This window comes from Amphiura filiformis, chromosome 15, assembly GCF_039555335.1.
Source record: "Amphiura filiformis chromosome 15, Afil_fr2py, whole genome shotgun sequence".
In the NCBI taxonomy this organism is placed as follows: Eukaryota; Metazoa; Echinodermata; class Ophiuroidea; order Amphilepidida; family Amphiuridae; genus Amphiura; species Amphiura filiformis.
In genome coordinates this window covers 34,629,941-34,654,013 of record NC_092642.1, presented here as the reverse complement: position 1 = coordinate 34,654,013, position 24,073 = coordinate 34,629,941, and the positions used below count along the sequence as shown (strand labels likewise).

General features: G+C 36.9%; 2 protein-coding genes across 2 annotated transcripts in view; both read right to left on the bottom strand.

Moving 5' to 3' along the window:
- Nucleotides 1-2,064: 2,064 nt before the first annotated feature.
- On the bottom strand, nt 2,065-6,199 carry LOC140171555 (uncharacterized). The gene is made up of 2 exons (XM_072194829.1): nt 5,875-6,199; nt 2,065-4,122 (listed from the first exon to the last, which is right to left on the bottom strand). The coding sequence occupies exons 1-2, from the start codon at nt 6,156-6,158 to the stop codon at nt 3,711-3,713; spliced, it is 696 nt and encodes a 231-aa protein (XP_072050930.1). The 5' UTR covers nt 6,159-6,199; the 3' UTR covers nt 2,065-3,710.
- Nucleotides 6,200-8,844: 2,645 nt separating this feature from the next.
- The window catches only part of LOC140171559 (short transient receptor potential channel 4-like), a 96,699-nt gene continuing 81,470 nt past the window's right edge, over nt 8,845-24,073 (bottom strand). The window contains exons 11-15 of the mRNA XM_072194832.1: nt 23,251-23,522; nt 15,838-16,033; nt 11,456-11,641; nt 9,824-9,865; nt 8,845-8,970 (exon numbers count right to left, since the gene is read on the bottom strand). Coding sequence (XP_072050933.1) covers nt 8,845-8,970; nt 9,824-9,865; nt 11,456-11,641; nt 15,838-16,033; nt 23,251-23,522 — 822 coding nt within the window. The remainder of the gene's footprint in view (nt 8,971-9,823; nt 9,866-11,455; nt 11,642-15,837; nt 16,034-23,250; nt 23,523-24,073) is intronic.

The following is a 24,073-nucleotide window of genomic DNA, read 5'->3' as shown; positions in this document are numbered from 1 at the left end:
TATAGTAAAAATGCTCTCCTAGTGCTCTCCTGTAGCACTCAAGGAGAGCGATTAAAAGCTCCCCTGCAAATTTCAAAATGGCAAAGCCTGCTTACTGATCTCTTATACCCACTATCCTAATATACTATCACTATCACTATTGCTCTATTATTCCTATAATTTTGCCAGGGCTGGCTTGAAGCCCTGAATTGCTCTAAAAAAGGTAAAGGAGGCAAAAACTTGTATAAACAGTGAACAGAGTGCCCATCTCTCTTTCACTGGAAATAGGGCCAGACTCCTCCATGAAATGTTGCTGCAGTACCTCCTCCACAGCGAGTCTGTTACCTTCCCAGCATTTAAGAATGCCGGTACCCATTTAAACACCTGGGTAGAGAGGAGTCATTGAGGTAAAGCGCCTTATCCAATGGCACAGCACGCATGGCCATGGCGGGGGCTAGAACCCACAATTTCATGAATGAGACCTGTGCTCCACCACTAGACCACACATGCCCTTATAACTACTGTGACTGGCCTGAGAGCATGGTGGCTTAGCGTTTAACACATGATCCCAAGGTTGTGGGTTCGAGTCACATCTCAGCCATCTTGTTGTGTTCTTGGACAAGGCACTTGATCCTGTTTGCTTCACTACACCCAGGTGTAAATGGGTACTTGCTTAAAGCCATATTGTAACATTTCCATAAAAATAGATTAGCATTATTTTTTTTTCATAAATTATTGTCAGATATGATCCCCTTTTAATTTTAAGCTGAACAACTGAGGTAAAGCAAAGAAAATTGGAGTTTACTACCAGCGCCAATGCATGTTACTCCTTCGACGCTTCAGCCGTGCTACAGTACGATCCTTTGATGTGTGTGTATGATTGTCCCGCTCGCCATGTACGGACTGTGTTATGAACACAGCATATGTAATGAACTAATGATAAACCATCTTATAAAAACGGTTTATTCAAAATCTGGGATTTTGACAAAACTACAGCAGCTAAAGTCATGATTTTTGCAATGCAGGGTATCTTAGTTTACTGCAGTACATTACAATTGTGTTAAAAACAGAATTAAAAAACAATATGTGACACGATCAAGGAAATGAGTCGGATGTCGCTAATATTGATTTTGAGATATTGGCAAAGAAAGTGTTAAAATTCTTTTGTTTTATATTGTTTTCAGCGATTGATAAATTGACTTAACTCCAAAGAAAAGTCATATTAACATGGGCTTTTCAGTTTCTGAAAGCTCTAAATGTCCTCTTTAGAAAAATATGTAAAACTCATTTTCGACCAGGGTCGACATGTGACTCATTCCCCTTGATCATGTCACATATTGATGATGCCCTTCACCAGCAAATGTTACAATATGGCTTTAAAGATGGGAAGGTGAACATACTCTTTGAGTAAGAGGAGTAAGCAGCCACACTGCAACAGAATACACAGATAAGTCAGGCCCCAAGTCGCTCCAAAGGAGAGATGGGCACTGTGGCATGTAAACACAGGCCTTCATTACCCCCGGGTCATTACCATATAAAAAATATTTAAAAAACATGAGATAAAATCAGACCACCAGCCCTTTCAGCTCATATGTTTGCTTTTTTTGTGATCTGATGACTTTTGTAAGAATACAATAAATTATGGATCTAGCAAGAAAGTTGGATCAAACCTTACTGTACATTGTACCAAATTCTTTACTTGGCAGGGACTGTCTTTTAGAATTTTGGAAAATTGCTCTCCTGGAGAGAGCTGTTAAAGCATTTGCAATAGAATGTAAGGAGAGAATGGTCAACTAAGTAGAGCTAAAAATCACTCTCCTGTAACAGATTTAAGGAGAGCAGTAGAGAGTGATTGCTCTTACTCTGAAAGAAATTCACATGAAGCGGAGAGTGAAACCCATGTTTGTGCTCTTAAGGCCAATATAAATGTGTCCTCATCCACAAAAGAGCATGTCACCATTGACAGCATGGCAATTAAACTATCACCACAGCAATATGAAAATAATATCACAATCTGGGATGGATTATATTCTGTTTATTTTCTCGAATGTTTAACGCATCAATGATGCGTGCATTTGTCACAAGACAAAGCATTCAAAATCTTGAGTATAGGCTAAGAGTTAGTTCATAAGGCCGCAAACTAGGGTAGCATTTTAAGCCTTTTGAAGGGGTGTGAGAGCGGATTTCAGCTTTTTTTTATTGCCAAAATTTACATGTTTTCTTTTATTTTCAGCCCATATTTGACATTTTTACCCTGATTTTACGCTGCTTTTTAGCTTTTTTAGTAATTTTCCTCTTGCCTCTCACACCCTGTTTTTGGTATGTCAGTGACCCCTTTTTCTAGCCCAATATGGATAGGTCCTATTTTCAAAATTTTTCTTGTCTGAGCTAATTCTTAGCCTATACTCAAGATTTTGAATGCTTTGCCTTGTGCCAAGTCTTTTGCGATTACAATTGCAAGAAAATGTGCAAAATTGCATGTTTTTTACCCATTTTCCCTCAAATTAGTAAAATATTAAAATCATGATTTAGATATGTTTCATTTTCCCCCGCAGTGGTGTGAAATCTCCTCTTTTAAGCTGAATTCCTCTTTTTTGGAAATTTCTTTGAGGCAAAATTTTAGTTTTTTCTTTCATTTTCAGTCCATTTTGAGCATATTTCAGTGCTTTTCCTCTTTTTTGAACAAAGTTCTTCTTTTTTCAATAGAAGTCACTCACACCCCTGATTTGGCAAAACAAGATAATATTCTTTTAATTCCAACAAGTGAGTGCTGTGTTTTCTGGAATCGGGAGTATCACTTTATGGATCTAGCAAGAGAGTTGGATCAAACTTTACTACGCATTGTATCAAATTCTTCAGTCTTTACTTGGGCATGAATTACTTAAAATTTTCAACAGATTCTCCTTTAGGCTATGAAAAAAACCCACTCCGTTCTATGGGCAGACAGACTTGCTATTAGAATCGGTCAGTCAGAGGTTTTTTTACTGGAAGAGCCTTAATGACCCTTGAAAAATCAGAAAATATTTTGCAAACATATTTTGAAAAAGAATTTCACAAAATTTCAGTCAAAATTAATCCACTTCTGCCAAAAAATGGCTGAAATCCCCAAAATGTAAGTCATAAGTCTGGGATTTTTTGGGATTAAAAAAAATTTAAGTTCTGCCAAATGAAACATAGCTCAATCCTAATCATTCATTTAGTACTAACTGGAGATAAAAGAAAAAGTTCACTATTTTACTAATTTCTTGAAAAAAGAGCCAAAAACATGCATTTCGGCATATTTTCTGACAATCCAGTCACAAAATCAAAGACTTGGAAGTTGGAACAAGTCTAAGTAGACATGGAACAAGTCTAAGCCTCAAAATCTTGAGTATATGCCAGATTGTTCCTCTATTTGTCACTTTTTTGTGTTTCTTTAATTAAATAATTGGTTATAAGAAATGAAACATGTCTTTCCACTGATTACAATGCATAAATTGAAATTAGATTTACAAGTTTTAGACGTACAAGTCTTTAGACTCAATTGTTACAGCATGTAAAAAACACCATAAAAATGCATGTTTTTAGCCTTTAATGCATAAATTTGGAATAGAGGAATTTAACTTTTATTGCCAGTTAGAACTAAATGAACAATTAGGATTAAGCTGTGTTTTATTTGGCAGTGGTTGATAATATTTTTTAATCTCAAAAAATCATTGCTGTATTTTTCTGGAATGGGGAGTAGATCCTACTTATTCTCTAGATAAATCCTCATCTTCTAAAATCGGTAAAGTGGATGGTCTTCTGGAAGATGTCGGTAAAGTAGATGTAGATGGTCTTCTGGAAGATGTCGGTAAAGTAGATGTAGATGGTCTTCTGGAAGATGTCGGTAAAGTAGATGTAGATGGTCTTCTGGAAGATGTCGGTAAAGAAGATGTAGATGGTCTTCTGAAAGACTCTCCTTGCTGGGCTTGAAGAAGCTCAGCAAGCTCTCCAAATGTCAATGACTGTCTTTCAGGACGACCTCTTTCAGATGATGCGGATGCAGCATATGATGCATATTGCTCGTCTTCTTCTCTCTGTTGTTGTAACTGGTCCACAAGACCAAGCAAGACAGGTGGTCGTTGTTTTTCAGTAGCTCCCTCATTCATCTGTTCTGTAAACCTGAAAAGTAATGGAATATTACGATGTTTGTCAAGTGTATGAAAGTATCAAGGCAGCTATTCTCTTTGATTTGACATGCACAAGGCAGCTATTCTCTTTGGTTTGACAGGCACATGCAGTGGCCCAGCACCACCAGGGTTGCCAAAAGATTTCAGCCCGATCGCGGGTCAAATAATCGAAAAGTCGCCCAATTTTTCTCTTTACCATTGGTTTCTATGGGGCAGGAAACTATCGGAAGTTGTGGGAGCCAATGTTGATAAGTTGCCAATTTTTTTCTTAACCATTGGTTTCTATGGGACAGGAAATTGTCAAAAGTCGCGGGAAAAATCTTCAAAAGTCGCCTAATTGGGCTACCAAATCGCGGGTTTGGCAACCCTGAGCACCACCAATAAATTTGGGAATGGGGCAAGTACAATAGGGCCCGCAATAATTTAAGGTAAAGCTCATAATTTTTAGGTAAAATTTCTAATTTAAGGTAAAATTCATAATGTTAAGGTATAACTTAAGGTACAATTCATGTCAAATGCACAGACCTATTGAAAGCTGATCATAGTATACTGTAAAACCTCATCTACAAGCATATAGATTGGCATATTTACGCTTGTTTCGTATTAAATTAGCTTTCATCATTTATAAACACTATAATATGCTTGCTCAGTCGCCTATATCTGTGCTTGATATATTCTTACTGGGCTATTAATTGTTCACCTTGCAATTTTTTTAAGCTTATTTGATTCTTTAACTGTAAAAGTGGGAATTGTCATGCACCATTTATTTTTACACTTCACACGTTCCATGCAGCTTTACTGAACATTTTCCTCAGGACTGTTGTTAATAAATAAATTAAGAGATTTCATATTTCTAGTCCAATACTCACTGTGGACGTTTCGAAGTCTAGCAGACTTCTTTCTCAGCACTGATGTTGTTGTGACGATCTTCTGTTTACCGCTGATGATACTGGTTGCTTAGCTGCAACGCGGTTGCCAGTTGGTTTTCCAAGAAGTGTGACTGAGATTGTATTGCCCCTCGTCCCTGTTCATGATGTTGTCTTGCTTCCTGATCTGAATTGATGATCTTCTTAGAAAGCCAACTGGCAACCGTGTTGCTAAGCAACCAGTATCATCAGCGGTAAACAGAAGATCGTCACAACAACATCAGTGTTGAGAAAGAAGTCTGCTAGACATCAAAACGTCCACAGTGAGTACTGTTTTATTGGACTAGAAATATGAAATCTCTTAATTTATCCATGCAGCTGTGATAATTCTATCGATCAGGGTTGTTCCATCCATTGCACTTTTCTCATGTCTGTCAAAGGGGACACTCTCACAAAATCCTTTCAGTTCCAGTCAATTTTCTCCGCATAGAAAACACCAATTTGCTTTTCTTTTTGTAATTATTGGTTGTTTATTCCCTTGATAAGAAGTCAAACTTTTTGAATTGTTTCACTAAGAGGTATTATTTTATGACATGTTTTGTGATTTCTCCCATTGAGTGCAACAGTAAGTGTTCAATTTGTGTCCGGTAGCGCGAGATGGAAGAGCGAACCCTGGCAAAAACAACCAATGGGGTGACAAGATCTATCGCGAGTGACGTCATGCTGACCGACAAAATAATAATGCGTAAATATAATCTTTTTTGTATGGGGTCAATGTAGAATTTAGAATCGCAAATTTAAAAACAAGATCAAAATTAGCAAAGCACAACAAAATTAATGTGCGAAAATTCCTAGTTGTTCAGTATGGTATGTCTTACTTTGTAGCCATTGTCGAGACAATTGATTTCTTTTTTATGCGTACAGGTTTTTCAGGTGTGGGTTTAGGTGGTAAACATCCTTCCCTCGTAAGCTCTGGTAATTGGTCCACCAATTCCTTGAGTCTCCTCACATCTGTCACTTGCTTGTGGCTTTCTTCTTGTATTTGGTTGATGGTGCAGGCGATATCGTCAACTTGGACCGTATTCGTAGAGAGGTGGTCGGCACAACCCATGGCATTGTGTAAAGTGTGGTCTGATGCTTGGAATTTGAGAGAGCGTTTCATATCTGGTGATAATAATACGGCAAAAAAAAGAAAAAGTTGTTTGTTTGTCCACTAATATTTTTTTTTCAATTTTTTTTTTTTTTTTAAATAAGTAAAATTCATTTTTTTTTTTTTTTTTTGGAGTGTCTCTGGACCTAGCTAGAACTAAATACTAAGATCTTTCATGGTTGAAAGTAAAAAAAAGCACCCCAAAAACATTTTGTGTTTTCAATATGCAAAGTTATAACTTGTGTTCATGTCATAGTCTATTATTTTAGTGACTTCAAAATACTTTGGATTTGAAATCATTAAAAGACTATGACATGATCACAAACTATAACTTTAACTGCATATTAAAGAAACAAAATGTTGTTCTTTTAAGGATCCAAAATGAGCGTTTATTATGCGTTTTAGACAGTATTTTTGTGGGACATGAGAGCACCTTAGACCTATCGAATTGCATTCTGAATACGAAGCATGTCTTTCTGATATCAAATAATTTTCATTTTTTAACAATCACAATATAATACAAATTTTATGACAAATTATAAAACTTTGATATTTTTCAAATTTTTGATATATAACAGTCCTCGAAGTAAATTATATAAATCTAATGATATATTCTTAAAGTGTATGTAGCAGGGAGGAAAAGCCGACGGTCAATTGAAAATTTTGACCTTTCATATTGAAGATATGGATTTTTTTCCCAAAAAGACCTAATTTTTGTTGGTGTTTTGGGAAAAAAATCCATATCTTCAATACGAAAGGTCAAAATTTTCAATTGATCGTCGGCTTTTCATCCCACCTACATACACTTTAAGTATAAATCATCAGATTTATAAAGTTTACTTCAAGTACTGTTAAATATCAAAATATCAATTTTAATGATTTGCCATAAAATGTGTATTAAATTGCGAATTTCAAAAAATCAAAATTATTTGATATCAGAATGACATTCTTCATATTCAGAATGCAATTCGATATGTTTGATGTGCTCTAATGTCCCAAAATAAATACTGTCCAAGCGCTCATACCCCAGCCCTTAAGTCACCATGAATGATTGTAGCATTTAGCTCTAGCTAGGTTCAGGAATACGCCAAATCCCAATTTTTTTATATTTTTAAATCCGCCCGCCCACACGTCCTCTTTCAAAGCTGTGGAGGACAAACAAACAATTATTTTTTTGGCCTAATGATGATGATGATAATAATGATAATGATAATGTCAATAAAGTGAATTTTAGAAAGGTTCCATTGTTGAAATAATAATAATAATAATGACAATAATGTGAATTTTAGAGAGGTTTCAAGTATAAATAACAATAATAATAATAATAATAATAACTAGGCGGTTACCCGTATTTGGCGGTTCTCGGCTGTCGCAATTACCTGGCTGATGGTGACTTTACTCACCAAGTTTCATGCCCATACGACATTTTTTACCAATGTGACCGCAGATGACCCCTGGGTGACCCCAAAATGACCGTCTAAAAATGTGACTCTAAAAGTTGACTGTACCCACCAAGTTTCATGCCCATACCACAGTTTTTACTAATTTGACCTCAGATGACCCCTGGATGACCTCGGGTGATCTTGGCCCACTAACCGAAACAAACTTGTTCTGTCTGAGGTCCAGATGCACCCACCCACCAAGTTTGAGGAACGTGTGACAAAAGACTCGAAAAAATAGGTGGAAAACAGTTTTTACTAATTTGACCTCAGATGACCCCTGGGTGACCTTGACCCACTAACCAATACAAACTTGTTCCGTCTTAGGTCAAGATGCACCTACCCACCAAGTTGCAAGCCCATATGACAGTTTTTACTAATTTGACCCCTAGATGACCTCTGGTGACCTTGACCCACTAACCAATACAAACTTGTTCTGTCCCGGGTCAAGAAGCATCCACCCGTCAAGTTTGAGGAACGTGCGACCCCCAGTCTCTGAGAAAAACAGTTTTTACTAATTTGACCCCTGGATGACCTCGGGTGACCTTGACCCACTAACCAATACAAACTTGATCTGTATGGGGTCAAGATGCACCCACCCACCAAGTTTGAGGAAAGTGCGACCCCTAGTCTCCGAGAAAATAGGCGGACAGACACACAGACAGATAGACGGATAGACAGACGATGCCTATTATTATTATAGATAGATGATAATTATCCATCACCTTCAGATCTGCTATTAGTGACCATGTGTTCTAGCCATCTACTTCATTTGTTTTGTCTGTAATCATCCATTTGCTTTCTCCATTTTTTGTCTGGCCCTTTTATTTTGTGTTCGGTGTATTTAGGCCACCTTTTAAAGACCATTCAGCGATCCCAGCGCAAGTGTAAAAAAATTTAAAATTATTTATAAATTGTTTAAAAGTGAAAAATAAGTTATTGAAATTGTCATTTAGTATTTTTGAAATGAAAAATTTGTCAAAAAACAAAGAAAACAGTAGTATTGACGAAGTTGAAGCCCCATTCAAATACTTTTTTTTTTCTTTACCAGCAGGCTATGTTAGCACATCTATGATAATGACAAAGGTACCAAAAAACAGGATTTTGATGATTTTTACGATCATCCAGATGAGCAAATCACTGAATGCGTAAAAAAACAGAATTTTGAAAAATATTGAGGGCGGCGTCGTCGGCAAATGTTACAATATGGCTTTAAGAATGCTACCTAATGGGTTGTAGATCTTGGCAAGATAATGTTCTTACCTGAATGCAATGATGTCATTTCTAAGCCCCCTCACATCCTGAAGAGACAGCGGAGCCTCTGCATTGTTATCATCTGTGGCCTCGTGCTGAACAAAACGACCCACTAGCGTCTTTAGCACTCTCTAGAAATCAAAGAAAATCAAAATTATTGAATCTTTGTTACAGGATGTGTCCTCTTTGTAAATTACCATGATAATACGTTCTCTGCTTGCAAGAAAGATATATCCACTTGTGGGAAGCTTGTTCACTCTTGCTCAAATTATGGGGATGATATAAAAAAAATCACAATTGTCATCTTCCTCCAGGCCCTGTTTAGATGACAATTATTAAAGTGAATGAGCCAAACTTAGTGTAACAAAATTACCATAGATTTTTCATAATTCAAACAGCAAATAGTAGCAATCCCTTCATATTATGCTTTGTGCATAGTAACCTTTTAAAGTAGCTTTTGTGTTATAATACATGCACATATTTTGGGGTGGGCTTTTGGGTGTGCGAGCCCCCCTGGGTAAAAGCAGGGGGCAGCCAAAACGAAGGGGCGGCGGAAGAAGAAGGGGCAGCAAAAAGAAGGGACGGCGGAAGGCGAAGGGGCGGCAAAAAGAATTAGTAAAGAAAAAAGGGCTCTATACATCAAAATGTGTTGCTTTTCTTCACTTTTTCAAACCACCGAAAAAAAAATTGGGTCATCCTTTTCGGGCTGTTGAGGAAGGGCGGCAAAATCCAATTTTCTTCAGCCCCTGGGGTAGTAGCGACCACGATGCACCACTGTAATATGTGGCTTCATTCCTATCGCAACAAAACTTGGTCATAGCTGTGCTATGTGTGGCGTTCATCACCCATATCTTCGGACAACCTATATCAGGCCGCCGTGACATCCCCTATTTTCCCTTATTTTAGTACTCTACCAATATGTTATAAAAGACGTCTACATATCTTTAATAAAAACAACAGAATTTATCAAAATTTCCCAGTTACCTTATAATGTTGTTCATCAGCAATTTCCTGTGCCATCTTTGCCTGGGAAAAGAAAAATGACAGATTCAGAATTGTACTCAACAGAATTCAATTCATAAGGCCGTTTTAATTAATTTCCGATTCCCATCGGGTCCGCATCGCTTTTTGATGTTGTTCTCCATATTTTTCTTTTTCAATTTTCAAGTATAACTTTTGATTTTAAAGCTCCAGCAAAATGATAATAATAAAAAGTTAATTAAGGGAGTGTTCAGTAAATACTATGGTGGAGGGAATTTGGAATCTCCAACATTAAAATTAATTTTGTAGATCCCCTAAAAAGTGAATTTTTTATCTCCCCTTTTTTATGATCTAAAATTTTTTTATCCCCCTTTCATGTCCTAAAAAAAAACCCAAAAATGTTATTAACTCATTAGCTAAATTGTAAAGTGCACACATTTTGTTGATTTGAAGCTTGAGAGTAGGCCTACCCAATCAAATTCTTATCATTCATGGAGTGCGCACAATTTTTGGAATGTACATGCCTCGCTTGTCGTACATTTTACCCTATACTTTTACCCTCAAATTTTTTTGATCCCCCCTTTTAGGACCCAAAATTACAAATGCATGATCACCCCCTCACACACACACAAACATATGCTCATATGACTGCATAATCTGCAGACTCAATTTCCAACTCTCCTAGTCCCTCGTCAGTAATGGATCTGAAAAAACTCAACTAAACCAATACAACCCAAATGTGCATCCATTACATAAAACAACTGATAGAACCATTACCTATAATATTCAACCTGTATTCCATGAAGTAACTGCATAATTCAACAGAAAAGGCATCAAATAATTGCTTTTCTCGTATATATAACTATATTCAGCACGTAGGATGACTGTATTGCATAATGAGACAATCAGATGACACATAAGGTTAATTGTATGCTAGGTTTATAGTATGTTGGCTAGAGTCTGAATGCTTGCTGTAGTAATTGCACACACCACTGCTCCAATATTACAGTGCTTTTTTCCCCGGGGCTTTTTAAAACCTGCCGATCTAAATGTTTTCTTATTCAACCACATTCTTGTAAATACTACCTTTTTTACTTCTTTTTTCTTTCTTTTTGAAGTACAAGAATAAATTAAACTAAAGGCTCATCCTGATGATCGTAAAAACCATCCAAATTCAGATTTTGGTAGATTTGTCATTTTCATAGATTTGCTAACATCATTGCTAGTGGTTCAGCCAAAAGCCATGTATAAAAGACAATTAAATTAATAACACATTTTGCATGAATCTGTCATTTATATACTGACAGTATATAAATTAGCTGCATGTATTTCAATGGGGCTTCAACTTTGTCAATAATGCTGTTTCCTTGTTTTTTGCCAAAATTTTCCATTTCAGAAATACCTAATGACAAATTTAACAACTTATAGGCCTATATCCTTCACTTTTTAAGGATTTACTTAGTATACAAAATTTTAACTTCTTTATACTTTCGCTGGAATCATTGCATGGGGCTTTAATAACACCCACCCTTTTGCAACTACCAAAATGCTCCAAACGCCAATATTAAAAAAAAGCTCAAAATACGTAAACTTGTATAAAACAATTTGGTTGAAATGGTCAACAACATCTCTTACCTTCTCATCACAGCTCTTTTTATACTCCTCTTCAGCCAATTTGTGACAGCAAGCATTATATATAATTCTCTTTAATGTCTTGAGTGATAGGATCAAGTTAAATGGTGGTGGCAATGCAGAACCTAACATCAAATAGGATGTCCATAGCTTGGAACGGGAAAATTTCCACTCCATGTCCGCATTTTCCTGAAAAAATTGCAGATTGAAATCAGGGTAAAATTTTAAGTAAAATCATGTTGAGTTATTCCATTTGAAATCCACACTAAGATTAAGCTAGTCTTCTGCAGACTGGAGTGGGCATGGACTAAAAGAGATACAGATGAACCCCAAACAGTCAAATTCTCAGCATCGTCCGATAATGAGGGCCGATCATTCCACGAAGTGCAACAGATGAAACTGCTACGAACATACCACATATTTTTAAGGTCTTTAAACACAAAGACACACAATTCTCTATTGTGTATACACAATAGATTCTATTGTGTATAAACAAAGTCACACAATGCTGGCGTGATTGTTAAACTCAAATGATCGGTCTTCATGAATATGCGAGGATTTACAGCATACAAAGCACGATAAATAGTCTGTATTAGTCTGTAAGAATGGATTTCAAATAGAACAGACAATTCCAACATCATTTAGCAACATCATTTTGGGTGGGCGCTTTTATTTGACATTGTTTACATGATTGCAAACGTAAACAATGTCCCAAAATATTGATTTTAATTGTATATAGATGGTTCCATGTTTGATGGTTGGTTCCTTTAATATCTGCTCCGTGTAAGCTTCTGATTGTTGGGGATTTCAATTTTCATATAGATATACCCAATGACCCAGATACCATCAAGTTTCAGGATTTACTGGATACATATAACTTTACCCAATTTGTGAAAGAACCAACTCACGTGGTAGCCACACTTTGGATTTGGCTGTAACTCGTTCAACTGATGATCTCATTCAATCAGTTGGTGTAGGTACCCTCTTTTCAGACCATTTTGCCGTTCATTGTAAATTAAACTTGAACAAGCCGGGATCGCCAAAAATCAGACTACATATCATAAGTTGAAAATGATAAACCATGTGGATTTTGATTGTGATATAAGAAACTCTGAGCTTATCACAAACCCCAAGACTGATCTATCTGGACTTATAAATCAATACAATGAGATTTTATGTACCATATTGGAAAAACATGCACCTCTGAAATCAAGAACTGTCACATTAAGACCTCGCAACCCATGGTATAACGATGAAATTGCTGGCGAAAAAGAAAAAGAAAACGACTAGAGAGGCGATGGCGGAAATCAAAGTTGCAAATCGACCGTGATCTTTTCAAGGCTCAGCGTCTCCTTGTAAACACATTGATTAATAAAGCAAAATCGTCATACTACAGGGATCAGATAGTAAACTGTGAAAACACTATAAGGAACTTTATAATATTGTCGAATCACTACTCCATCAAAAGGGTAAACCCAAGCTACCATCTCATTCTTCTAATCAAGCATTGGCAAATACCTTCAACAAATACTTCATTTCAAAAATCACCAACATCCGTGCATCTTTCACGCATAATGACTTTTCTCCAACTCCTGGACTTACTCCGCCATCTATATGTAATTCTACTGTGCCAGAGTTGAACACCTTTTTGCCGGCCTCTGAGGAAGAAGTTCTAAAATTAGTCATGTCTTCTCCATCTAAGCATTGCCAATTGGATCCAATTCCTACTTGATTCTCAAGGACCACATTGACCTTCTCCTCCCAACCATCACAAATATTGTAAATTTATCTCTTGAAACAGCTACTTTTCCTATGCAATTTAAAAGTGCTGTTGTTAAGCCATTGCTAAAGAAGGCAACTCTTGATTCTGAAAATCTCAGAAATTATCGACCTGTATCAAATTTAACTTTTGTGTCAAAAACTATTGAAAAAATTGTAGCATCTCATCTGAACAATCACTTTGAAACGCACAACCTTCTGGAAAAGTACCAGTCCGCGTACAAAAAATTTCACGGAACCGAAACAGCAATTTTGAAGGTCCAAAATCATATCTTATGTGAACTTGATAAAAAACATGCTGTGTTCTTAGTTCTTCTGGATTTATCTGCGACCTTTGACACTATTGATCACAATATTCTTCTTTTCGCGTCTTGAATCCTTGGGTGTCAACGGCCCACCCTTAAATGGGTTTTGTCATATTTGTCATGCAGAAATCAATCCGTCAGCATTGGAAATACTCTATCATCTGCGGTAGACCTACCATTTGGAGTACCACAAGGCTCTGTGTTAGGCCCCATATTTTTCACTATATACGCATCACCTGTTATTGAAATTGCTCGTCATCATAACTTGAATGTTCATACTTATGCAGATGATATGCAGCTTTACCTTTCTTTTGATGTAAACAAACCCAAAGATGAAGACTTAGCTCGTCAGCGTATTGAAAACTGTATTTCTGATATACGATCATGGATGACAAAAATAAACTAAAACTTAATGATGACAAAACTGAATTGCTCATAGTATCTTCCAAAAACTCTCAAAGTAAGATTCATCGTAACAGTATTCAAATCGGATCCTCAACTATATCTGCTTCAACCAGTGTGCGAAATTTAGGCGTGTGTTTTGATTCTACACTGTCAATGGATAATCATATTAAAAAAGTGTGTCAATCTGCTTATTTTCAAATCCGCAACCTACGTAGTATTAGGAAACTTCTGTCAAAGGATACTGCCGAAATACTTCTTCACACCTTCATTACCTCGCGCTTAGACAATGGAAATGTTCTACTAAATGGAATTACTGAACAACAGCTTAGGAAACTTCAACTTGTACAGAACTCTGCCGCACGCGTTTTGACAAACACTCACAAATATGACCACATCACACCCATTCTTATGAATCTGCACTGGCTTCCCGTGCGTGAAAGAATTGTATTTAAAACTCTTCTTCTCACATGGAAAGGATTAAACAACATTGCACCTTCTTACATCACGGACCTTCTTGTTCCATACACACCTGTATGCACTCTCAGATCGTCAGACAAATGTCTATTAAAAATTCCCGATCTAATTATTCTCTGGGAGACCATGCTTTTTCTACTGTTGCACCAAAACTTTGGAACTCGCTTCCCTATAATCTGAGACAATCAATTTCTGTTGATCAGTTCAAATCTGGACTCAAGACTTTCTTATTCAATGCTGCGTATAATGTCAGTGTTTGATTTATCATGCTTTTATACTGCTCTGTATTTTCGTTTTACATGTATTTATGGATTCTTTGGTTTCATGTTGATTGTACATGTATTTTGTATGAAATTGTATTGAGCTAACAATTTGGATAGCTGATTTGTTTTAATCAGCTATACTTTTTTGTAAACTCTGTTTTCATGTTTACTTGTAGTGTATCTTGTTTTCTGCGCCTTGGATTAGATTTAATTTTCTAGATAAATGGCGCATTATAAATGCTTATTTATTATTATTTATTATTCCTGCACATAATAATAGGGGATCACATGTAGTAAAAGTTGCTGGGTGGGTGCTTATAGGGCATGGGCGGTTAATGGAACAAATACGGTAACGTCCATTTGAAATATTCACTCCAGTTGTTGAAGATTATTAGGCCAAAAAAAAATTGTTTGCTTGCCCTCCACCAACCGACCCAAAATTGAAAAAAAAAATGGCCAAAATCAGGGTTGGCCCTTTAAAAAAAATTTTTTTTTAGTTTTTAGTTTATAATTTTAATGGTTTTTACAACTTTTCTGGATCTAACTTTAATTTTATTTCAAAGCTAAATTTGGCCAACAACATTCATTACTGTAAACTCATTATAACATTTAGGCCTATATAATAACCATGATGTTTCCAATAAACTTGGCGTCTTATGCATGTAAGGGCGCACCATTAGATTTCAGAGGGCATGGGAGTTTTTGAAAAAAAAACTTACCCACTAGTGAGACGAAAAAAAAAATTTGCCTCACTGATGAGTAAAAAAAAAATTCCCCCACCCAACTTTGTATAAAGGTATACATTAAAATTGAAAAATAAATACTTTGCCGCCAAAGGCGGCGAAAAAAAAAATTCTGCCTGACCCAAACTCCCATGCCCCCCCTGAGAATCTAATGGTGCATCCCTAAGTATGCTGTCATTCTAATTGAATAAATTTCGGTGGTGTATCTTTCATATTGAAGGTCTGAAGTGAAGTATTGATGTATCTTTCTACATGACCAATGTTCATTGCATACAGGCCAATACACTATACAGTAGAGAGGCATTAAAAAAAAAAAATTCAGACCGACCGACCCACCCCAAAAATCCCACTGGAGGGCAAGCAAACAATTATTTTTCTTGGCCTTATTGTGATTTTACGATTTTATATAGACATACCTCAACAGTGGTATAGGTTGTTCCCATCATAGCGATCAGTACATTGAGTAAAACAATGACACCCAATACCAGATAGAATGCATACAGCATTATGCCAGTGAATTTAATGATGGTATGGTCCGTATCAAGCAGCGTGTCATTTTTACTCATAAAACCAAGAAGAATCCAGAATAGTGTTTCTAAGGAAGATGCAAAGCTGTAGGAAAATAATGGTAATTTTAAACAGTTAGCTTAGGTGATTTAAGAATACTTGATTAAAAATACACTGTCACATGGGTGCTGACATTACAGCATCTAAACAGGAAGTGACCTTCACTAATGTCATGACAGTGGGTGGACATCCTGTACATTTTAATGGAAAGGTGCCGATTTTGCAGCACATTGTTTCCTCTTTTTTTTTGCAAATTTGTTCCTTTGATAATTTTTCTTTTCCATTGGTGTAGCTTTCAAAATTTAGTTCTTGATGTAACATGTAAAAAATTCAAAATCCCCAATATGCAATAATTTAGCTAAAGATATTATCAGTAACTTTGATGATAACTGTGAGATGAATATTTCTATTCATTTGTGAAATAGATCTTGGCTTTTAGGTGAAGGGAATCAACCCATCTGTCACATGAATAATTATATTACCCTTTGGGTAGATTATTCGTCAGTAATTTACAAAAAAATTATTTTGTAAATTAAATCTTTTACTGGAACTAAAATTTGCAACTCACTTTGCTTTGCTTTGATCAGGGACCATGTATGAAGGGACTGGAAACGGATTATTGATAGCTATTGATATGAGATTATCTTTTACGAGTTTACGACCCTCGATTACATGCGAGTTGCGCTGATGGCACGATGTTTGATTTCTTATTATTTACTCATGTTGCCCTACAAGATACCAAAAAACCATCAAAATATTCCAATATTTTCTAAAGTTATGTCAAATTGTGTAAAATGTCTATCCTTTGTAGAACATAATTTCTGTGTAGCATTGAAAATCATTTACATAGGATTTTGGAGAAAAAATGTGATCATTCTGTGGATATACAGAATGCCAGAACAAACACATTAAAACTTTTCTAGGATGTGTACACCGTACGCTTTCCATTCCTACTGATTTCGCTACTGAAATAATTCTTAAAATAATGTTCTTTGATGATTTATGTTGGCATTTGTAGAGTCTTATCAGTATAGGAAAACTGTAGACTCATTTCGCAATATGCAAGGCAAGCCACGTGCTGTGTGGTAACTGTGCTTGGATTCGTCTATCGATCAATGCATTATACAATATACATGCTTGCTCAACCGACGATAATTTGTAAATCAGCAACTCGCATGGTACAATGGGTGGAAGCCGTTTCTAGTCCCTTCATACACTGTCCCTGGCTTTGATGATGGTGTGACATCAGATGGTGAGGAATGTCTCACAATGCCATGTGTGTGACAAATGGAGTCCCCCTTTCTTATACCTCCCAGCCCACTCTCTCCCATTATGGATTTTCTGTCTCATCTTTCAAATCACCTCTCTTTCAGGATTGAAGAAGTGTTCAGTGTTCTTATTACAGTGGTTATACACAGCGGAGTTTTGAGTTTTGTTGGAACTTGGGTGCCTGTATTGGTTTAAACAGGCTCATAGGGATTGTTTAGTTTCACCTACATAGGAGTCTCCACAGCTGAGGCAGCACACCATAACTGCAAAATAATCTGTATATGGGATGTGCAATTACTATTATATAAGAGTGTGTATCCATTGGAAATGCTAGAGAACCAGTTTTCTTGCTACATTTGCCTGACTTCGATGACAACTTTTGGGTCCAGGTTTGTACACAAACAAGGTAGCAGAATTTGGCACCTTTGGTACCACTGTCACACAAGTTTTAGGTTAAGCTTACATCAACTTTATCATTGCTTCATGTGCAATAAATACTGAACTATGGCTCCATCAACTATATAACCCTAGGCCGATGCTGACAACATTTTGGCTGATTTTATACTGGACTTTTAAACCGTTTTTAACTCTGTGAATAATATTAACTTTTGAAATCAGTGCCAACACCTGTTTTATAGTGGTTTGTGTGAACTGAACTTTTTGATAGCCGGTTTGGTCAATATGGTCAATATGCTACGTTACATGGTATCATCGAACTGGGTGTACCTTCTCTTAATTTCATGTGCAATAATATCCAGAACTCGAGCGTAAATCAACCAAGCTTCAATTTCATCATGAACTATGGTCTCCCAAATGAAAGTGAACACTGGGCGCCCCCTATCTCACTGACTGATAATCTGAGCACAACATCAACAATGTGCCAGTTTCGAGTGCCTTTTTGAACATGGCATCCCATTACTCCCCAATCAATCCAGAATTCTTCGTAAACTCGACAGAAGCTCACATGTAAGACTAGCACTTCTCATGATCCTGGCTGGAGATATTGCATCTAACCCAGGCCCTAGTACTACTGCAAGGAAACCTAAACACCCATGTGTCCACTGCAGTAAAGGCGTCGTTAGCAGAAGTAGAGCCATTACATGTGATAATTGTGATAGATGGGTACATAGCAGATGCACTCAAATACTAACCGGTGCAGAGTACGACATCATTGTTGCGGAAAACGCAGAGCTGAGTTACTTGTGCAATATTTGTTGCTTTGATGAGCTCCCGTTTGCCAACATTGAAGAAGACCAAGATATTAGCGGTACCAATAACTCTAAATCGTCTAACTTCAATCCTTCCGACGAACAATTTAGCTCCTTTTTTGACTGTTTCAAACAAAAGGGACTCCATTTCATCCATATCAATATTAGGTCGCTCACATCAAAAATATCTGAGCTCAAAATTCTTGCCAATAACTCTTCCGCGTCTGTAATAGCAATATCAGAAACATGGCTCGACAGTTCTGTCACTGACTCTGAAATAAACATCAATGGGTATACTGTGATCAGAGCTGATCGGAACAGAGAGGGTGGAGGTGTGTGTATGTACATTAAGAACAATTTGGCTTTTAATTGCAGATCAGATCTGCTTGATGCAAATGTTGAAGCCCTGTGGATTGAATTACTTTTGCCAAAAACAAAACCAATTGTTGTTGGGGTTTGTTATCGCCCTCCCAAGGACAGTGGGTTCCTTGATCGATTAGAGCTTATTATTTCTAAAATTAGATCTGATTGTGAGGTAATGGTCCTCGGCGACTTCAACATTAACACATTAGCACCTAAATCATATGGTCTGTTGAAAAAGTAGCTTGATATGTTGGGATTGTTTCACCTCAAAAATTTCATAAATGAACCAACCAGGATCACCTCAACTAGTTCTAGTGCTATTGATCACATCATTTGTAATAACAGCAACAAAATATGCCAGTCAGGGACTATCAATATTGGCATGAGTGATCATTTGTTGATTTTTTGTACTCGGAAAGTTGTCAAAGGCCAGATGAAACATCACAACATTGTCAAGATACGATCAAAGAAAAATTACACCGTTGATGCTTTGTTAACTGCCATTTCACTGGCAGACTGGTCTGGGGTTTTTGTACTGATGTCAATAGATCATGGTGTGTTTTTAAAACAGTTTTATCAAATATTATTGAAACCTTGGCTCCTGTCAAAGAAATCAGACTCAAAAATCACACTGAACCTTGGATGACTAGTGAAATCTTAGAAGCAATTAAATTGAGAGATAATCTTTTATACAGGTTCAAGAAAGAACAAAAGCCTGAATTGTATTCTGAGTATTCCAGATTAAGAAATAAAATTCAAAGGGATGTGAAAAAGGCCAAGAGTAGTTTCTTTAGGGATAAAATTGAAGAATTTAGATTCAATCCCAAAAACTCTGGGAGCAATTGAAAACCCTGGGTTACAGTAATAAAAGCAAGGATCAATCTCGTGTTATTCTTAAAATTGATGGTGACCTTTGTTTTGATCCTAGCACAGTTGCCAATCATATCAACCAGTTCTATACTACTGTTGCTAGCACATTAGTCAACAAATTGCCTGCCTCTCTCGGAAAGTTCAGCGTGAACTCCACAATTTTTTCGAGCCATTACAAAAAACTGGGCGTGTCACCTAATGCCTTTAAATTATGCCCTGTGTCAAGTGATTTTATCTTGAAAGAGCTTCGCTCTCTTAATCCCAACAAAAGCACTGGCCTTGATGGAGTTCCTGCCAAATTTCTGAGAGATGGGGCAGCATTATTAAAAAGTCAGTTGACCCATATAATTAATGTGTCAATAGCTACTAGCACTGTACCAACTGAATTTAAGCTTGCTCGTGTAAGACCCTTGTACAAAAAAAATAGTCGCTCTGAGGTTGGAAACTATAGGCCAGTGAGCATTTTATGTGTTACATCAAAATTATTGGAAAAAGCTGTGTATTCTCAGCTGGAGACCTATTTGAGAGAAAATAATATTTTGTATGGGTACCAATCTGGGTTTCGGAGTTCATTTTCTACTGATACCTGCTTAATTCACCTCAACGACTATATCAGGAGTCAAATGTCCATAGGTAATTACACGGTTTAGTCTTAATTGATCTACAGAAGGCATTCGACACTGTTGACCATGTCATTCTCTGCCAAAAACTTAGAGCCATGGGTGTATCTTCTGTTGACTGGTTTTCATCGTACCTAAGTGACAGGAAGCAGATTGTCAATGTAAACGATGTTGACTCTAATCCCCTTGGTGTCTCGTGCGGTGTGCCGCAAGGCAGCATTCTTGGTCCCCTTTTGTTTCTTTGCTATGTGAATGACATGGCCAGCAGTGTCGACTGCAAGCTTCTGCTCTACGCTGATGACAGCGCTCTTTTAGTGTCTGATAAAAATCCGGGGCACATTGCAGAGAGACTTGGTAAAGAGCTTGACTCATGTAGACAGTGGCTTATAGACAATAAACTTTCTTTACACCTTGGAAAGACTGAGTGCATGCTATTTGGTACAAAAAAAGACTCGGAAAGTTAATTCATTTTCTGTTTCTTGTGGTGGTCAGAAAATAACATCCTCCAAGGTTGCAAAATCTTTTGGGGTGACCCTTGATGAAACACTGAATGGGGAGTCAATTGCCCAAGATATTATTAAAAAGGCTAGCGCACGGTTGAGGTTCTTGTATAGACAAGCTGGTAATTTAAACTTAACCACTCGTAAGATACTTTGCAATGCCCTTATTATGTGTTATTATGATTATACATGCTCTTCATGGTATTCCTCTCTCTCACAACATTTTAAGAACAGGCTGCAAACCATGCAAAATAAAGTTGTGCGGTTCATTTTGGATTTGGGACCTCGTGCACACATTGGTCAGGCAGAGCGGAACAAAATTGGTTTGTTGTCTGTTCATGATAGGGTGATTCAGTTGAAACTGAATCAAGTTTTTAAAATCTTCCATGAAAAAGCCCCGGTCTATCTAAGTGCCAATTTTACTCGTACAAAATCTTTGCATAACTACGGTACCAGGGATAGCTCATACAATTTTGTTGTTCCTAGAAACCACGGTAATGTTAGTCACACCTTTTTTTATAGTGGCATCAAACATTGGAATTCATTACCAAATTCCATCAAACAGATCACCAATTTGACCCAATTTAAAAAACCGTCAAAAACATCTGATGGATCAAGCCATAAGAACTGAGCAAAGTTCTTTCATTAGGTATTGATGGAGTTTGATCTTTTTCTTTTTGGTCGTAATTTTATGTGCAATATGGGATTTGGGTGTTATTTATTTATTTTGTGCAATATTTTGGGTTCGGGAGTTATTTATTTATTTATTTATTTGGTTCTGTTGCCTGATCTGCTTGTTTCCCCATTTCTTTTTTTCTTTAAGGACCCCAATGGAAATAAGCCTCAATTTTATTGAGGCTTTTTGGGCTATCCTTGGTACTCGCCTGGTGTTTACTCCATAATCCATATATTTCGTTGCTATATCTGGTATTTCATGCAATTGACCACATCTTGTATACGTATTTATAATGTATATTTTTTTATCATATGTGCTGTAATATTTTTTATGTGAGTACTGAATAAATATGAATGAATGAATGAGGTAATGCCATAAGAATAGAGGAGCCTGCCATTAACTATACAGGGGACTCCATTTCGAGTTGTGACACACATGGGCCCGGCATTGCGAGACATTGCTACGTACCAAAGCGAGTTGCAAATTTTAGTTCAAATATTAGATTTAATTTACAAAATAATGTGTAATTATAGTTACTTGGTGGTCTTGTTATGGCAACTTATGGGTACATTGACATCATGTATTACTATACCTCATAAATATTTATTAGGTAATCCAGACATCTTATTGGTTAATAACGCTAGCGTCCGAGTACGGTATTTTGACTACTTCCGCGCCTGTGCAATTACGCTGTGAACGCGAGGGAAGTAGTAAAACTTCCGCACCCTACTACCACACAGTGTCTCGACCCAGCGCGTCACCGTTCCTTCAGGCGTAGCATTATGCTACACAACGGCGATTCTGCAGATGCGTTTATCGTGAAAATGGCGTCGGCTGCAGTTATTTTGCCGAGACTACCGATGGATAATAACACACGAATTTGACGTTTTATGAAACAAAATGTTATTTATGGAAAGTTAAAAAGAAAATCTGAATAATATAGGCCAAAATGTAAATATTGATTGAACAGAAATCCTGCAATAAAATCGGGTAAGCAAAATATTAAGCTTATTTACCATGCCGGCCGGCACATTGACTGGTGTGTGTTTTGACTTTTGTTTACGATTTTGCCGTGATAGTGAAAATATTTATGAGGTATAGTAAAACAAATACAACATGTTTCATTTTGGGGAAGTAATCAAAACTACTGGTCCCTCGGTGTTGGATGATTTGATTACTTCCCTCCGCTGACGCGTCGGGAAGTAGTCAAATCATCCAACACCGAGGGACCAGTAGTTTTGACTACTTCCCCAAAACATGTTGTATTTGTATATTATTGTTGACAATGTTAAAATGGTCCACTTTTGGTGACAGAAATTGCCAACAATTATATCACATCCTTGTTTGCCATCCAGCACTAACTTCCCATGCATTTGAATGGGAAAATACATAAGCCAGACCTGAGTACAAGAAAGTACCCAGTCAGTCAGTACAACATGAAACTTGGTTTTTGGCCCTTACAGGAAATTTGCTTTTAGGTAAAGGAAATCAACTGAAAAAGTCTTAACCAGCTTATCTTCAGGAAAACTACTTTTTTATGACGACCATGCTCAGAGGTGCACAACAACACAATAACACTAACATTCTCGATGTGTTATAATAACATACCAATATTCTTTTAGGTATACATAAGCTTTTATGTAAAATAGGCTTTTAAATAAGGTATAAATATTCTTTTAGGTATAAATATGCTTTCAGGTATAAAGTTACTTATATTTTAGTCTTTCTTTTCAAATTTTAAACATGAAAAACTTACGTTGCAAATTTTCCTTTGACACAACTTGAACCACCACCTTCTCTGATACATCTGATGTGGAAAGCGTTCAAATAAGGTGCATAGATCTGGGTCAGACCCACAGCAAATGCAAGCAAAATCACAGCATAAACGATGCAGAATTTGATGATGTCAGTGCCCATTGCACTTAAGGAGATTTGGAGGGGACCGATGGTTTCACTGACGGATATCAAGGCAAAGAGACGTATGGTGACACACAGGCCTACAACGCCGAAGAGGACCCTTGATACAACCTATGAAGAGAATATAAAACAGTGCCAGAAGTGGGTAAGTGTAATGGTTGCCCTGTGAACATTGGGTAATTTACACACAGTATATTGTACTCATCTAGACATTGCAGCTACACATGGCAGCTATTGCACTTACCCACTTCTGTCACTGAGCAGTACTGTACAGTTGACAGTCCGGACCGACTGTCTGATCAGGAAATACTGCCGAATCAGGCAGCATGTTGCCGAGTCAGGCAGCATGGTATCCCACAATGCAATGCTCTATTTCAAATAGAGCATCTTGTAATATACCGTTGTTTCTTGGTTTAGAGTAAAGAAGTAGGTAAAATATATAAAATTATCAATGGATGTACAATTAGTAGTATTTTTTCATCAATTTTTAGTTAAAATAAAGTTAATTTGAATATTTAAAGCAAAGTTTTGTGGCAGTGGCAGATTTGCATCGGTGCGTTTACATGGTTGTGTCGCCAGCGTACAGACAAATCCCCCTTCTATTCATGTGTATATGCCCTGTAGAATTAGGCTAGCGCACACAATTTGAATCTGCCACTTCA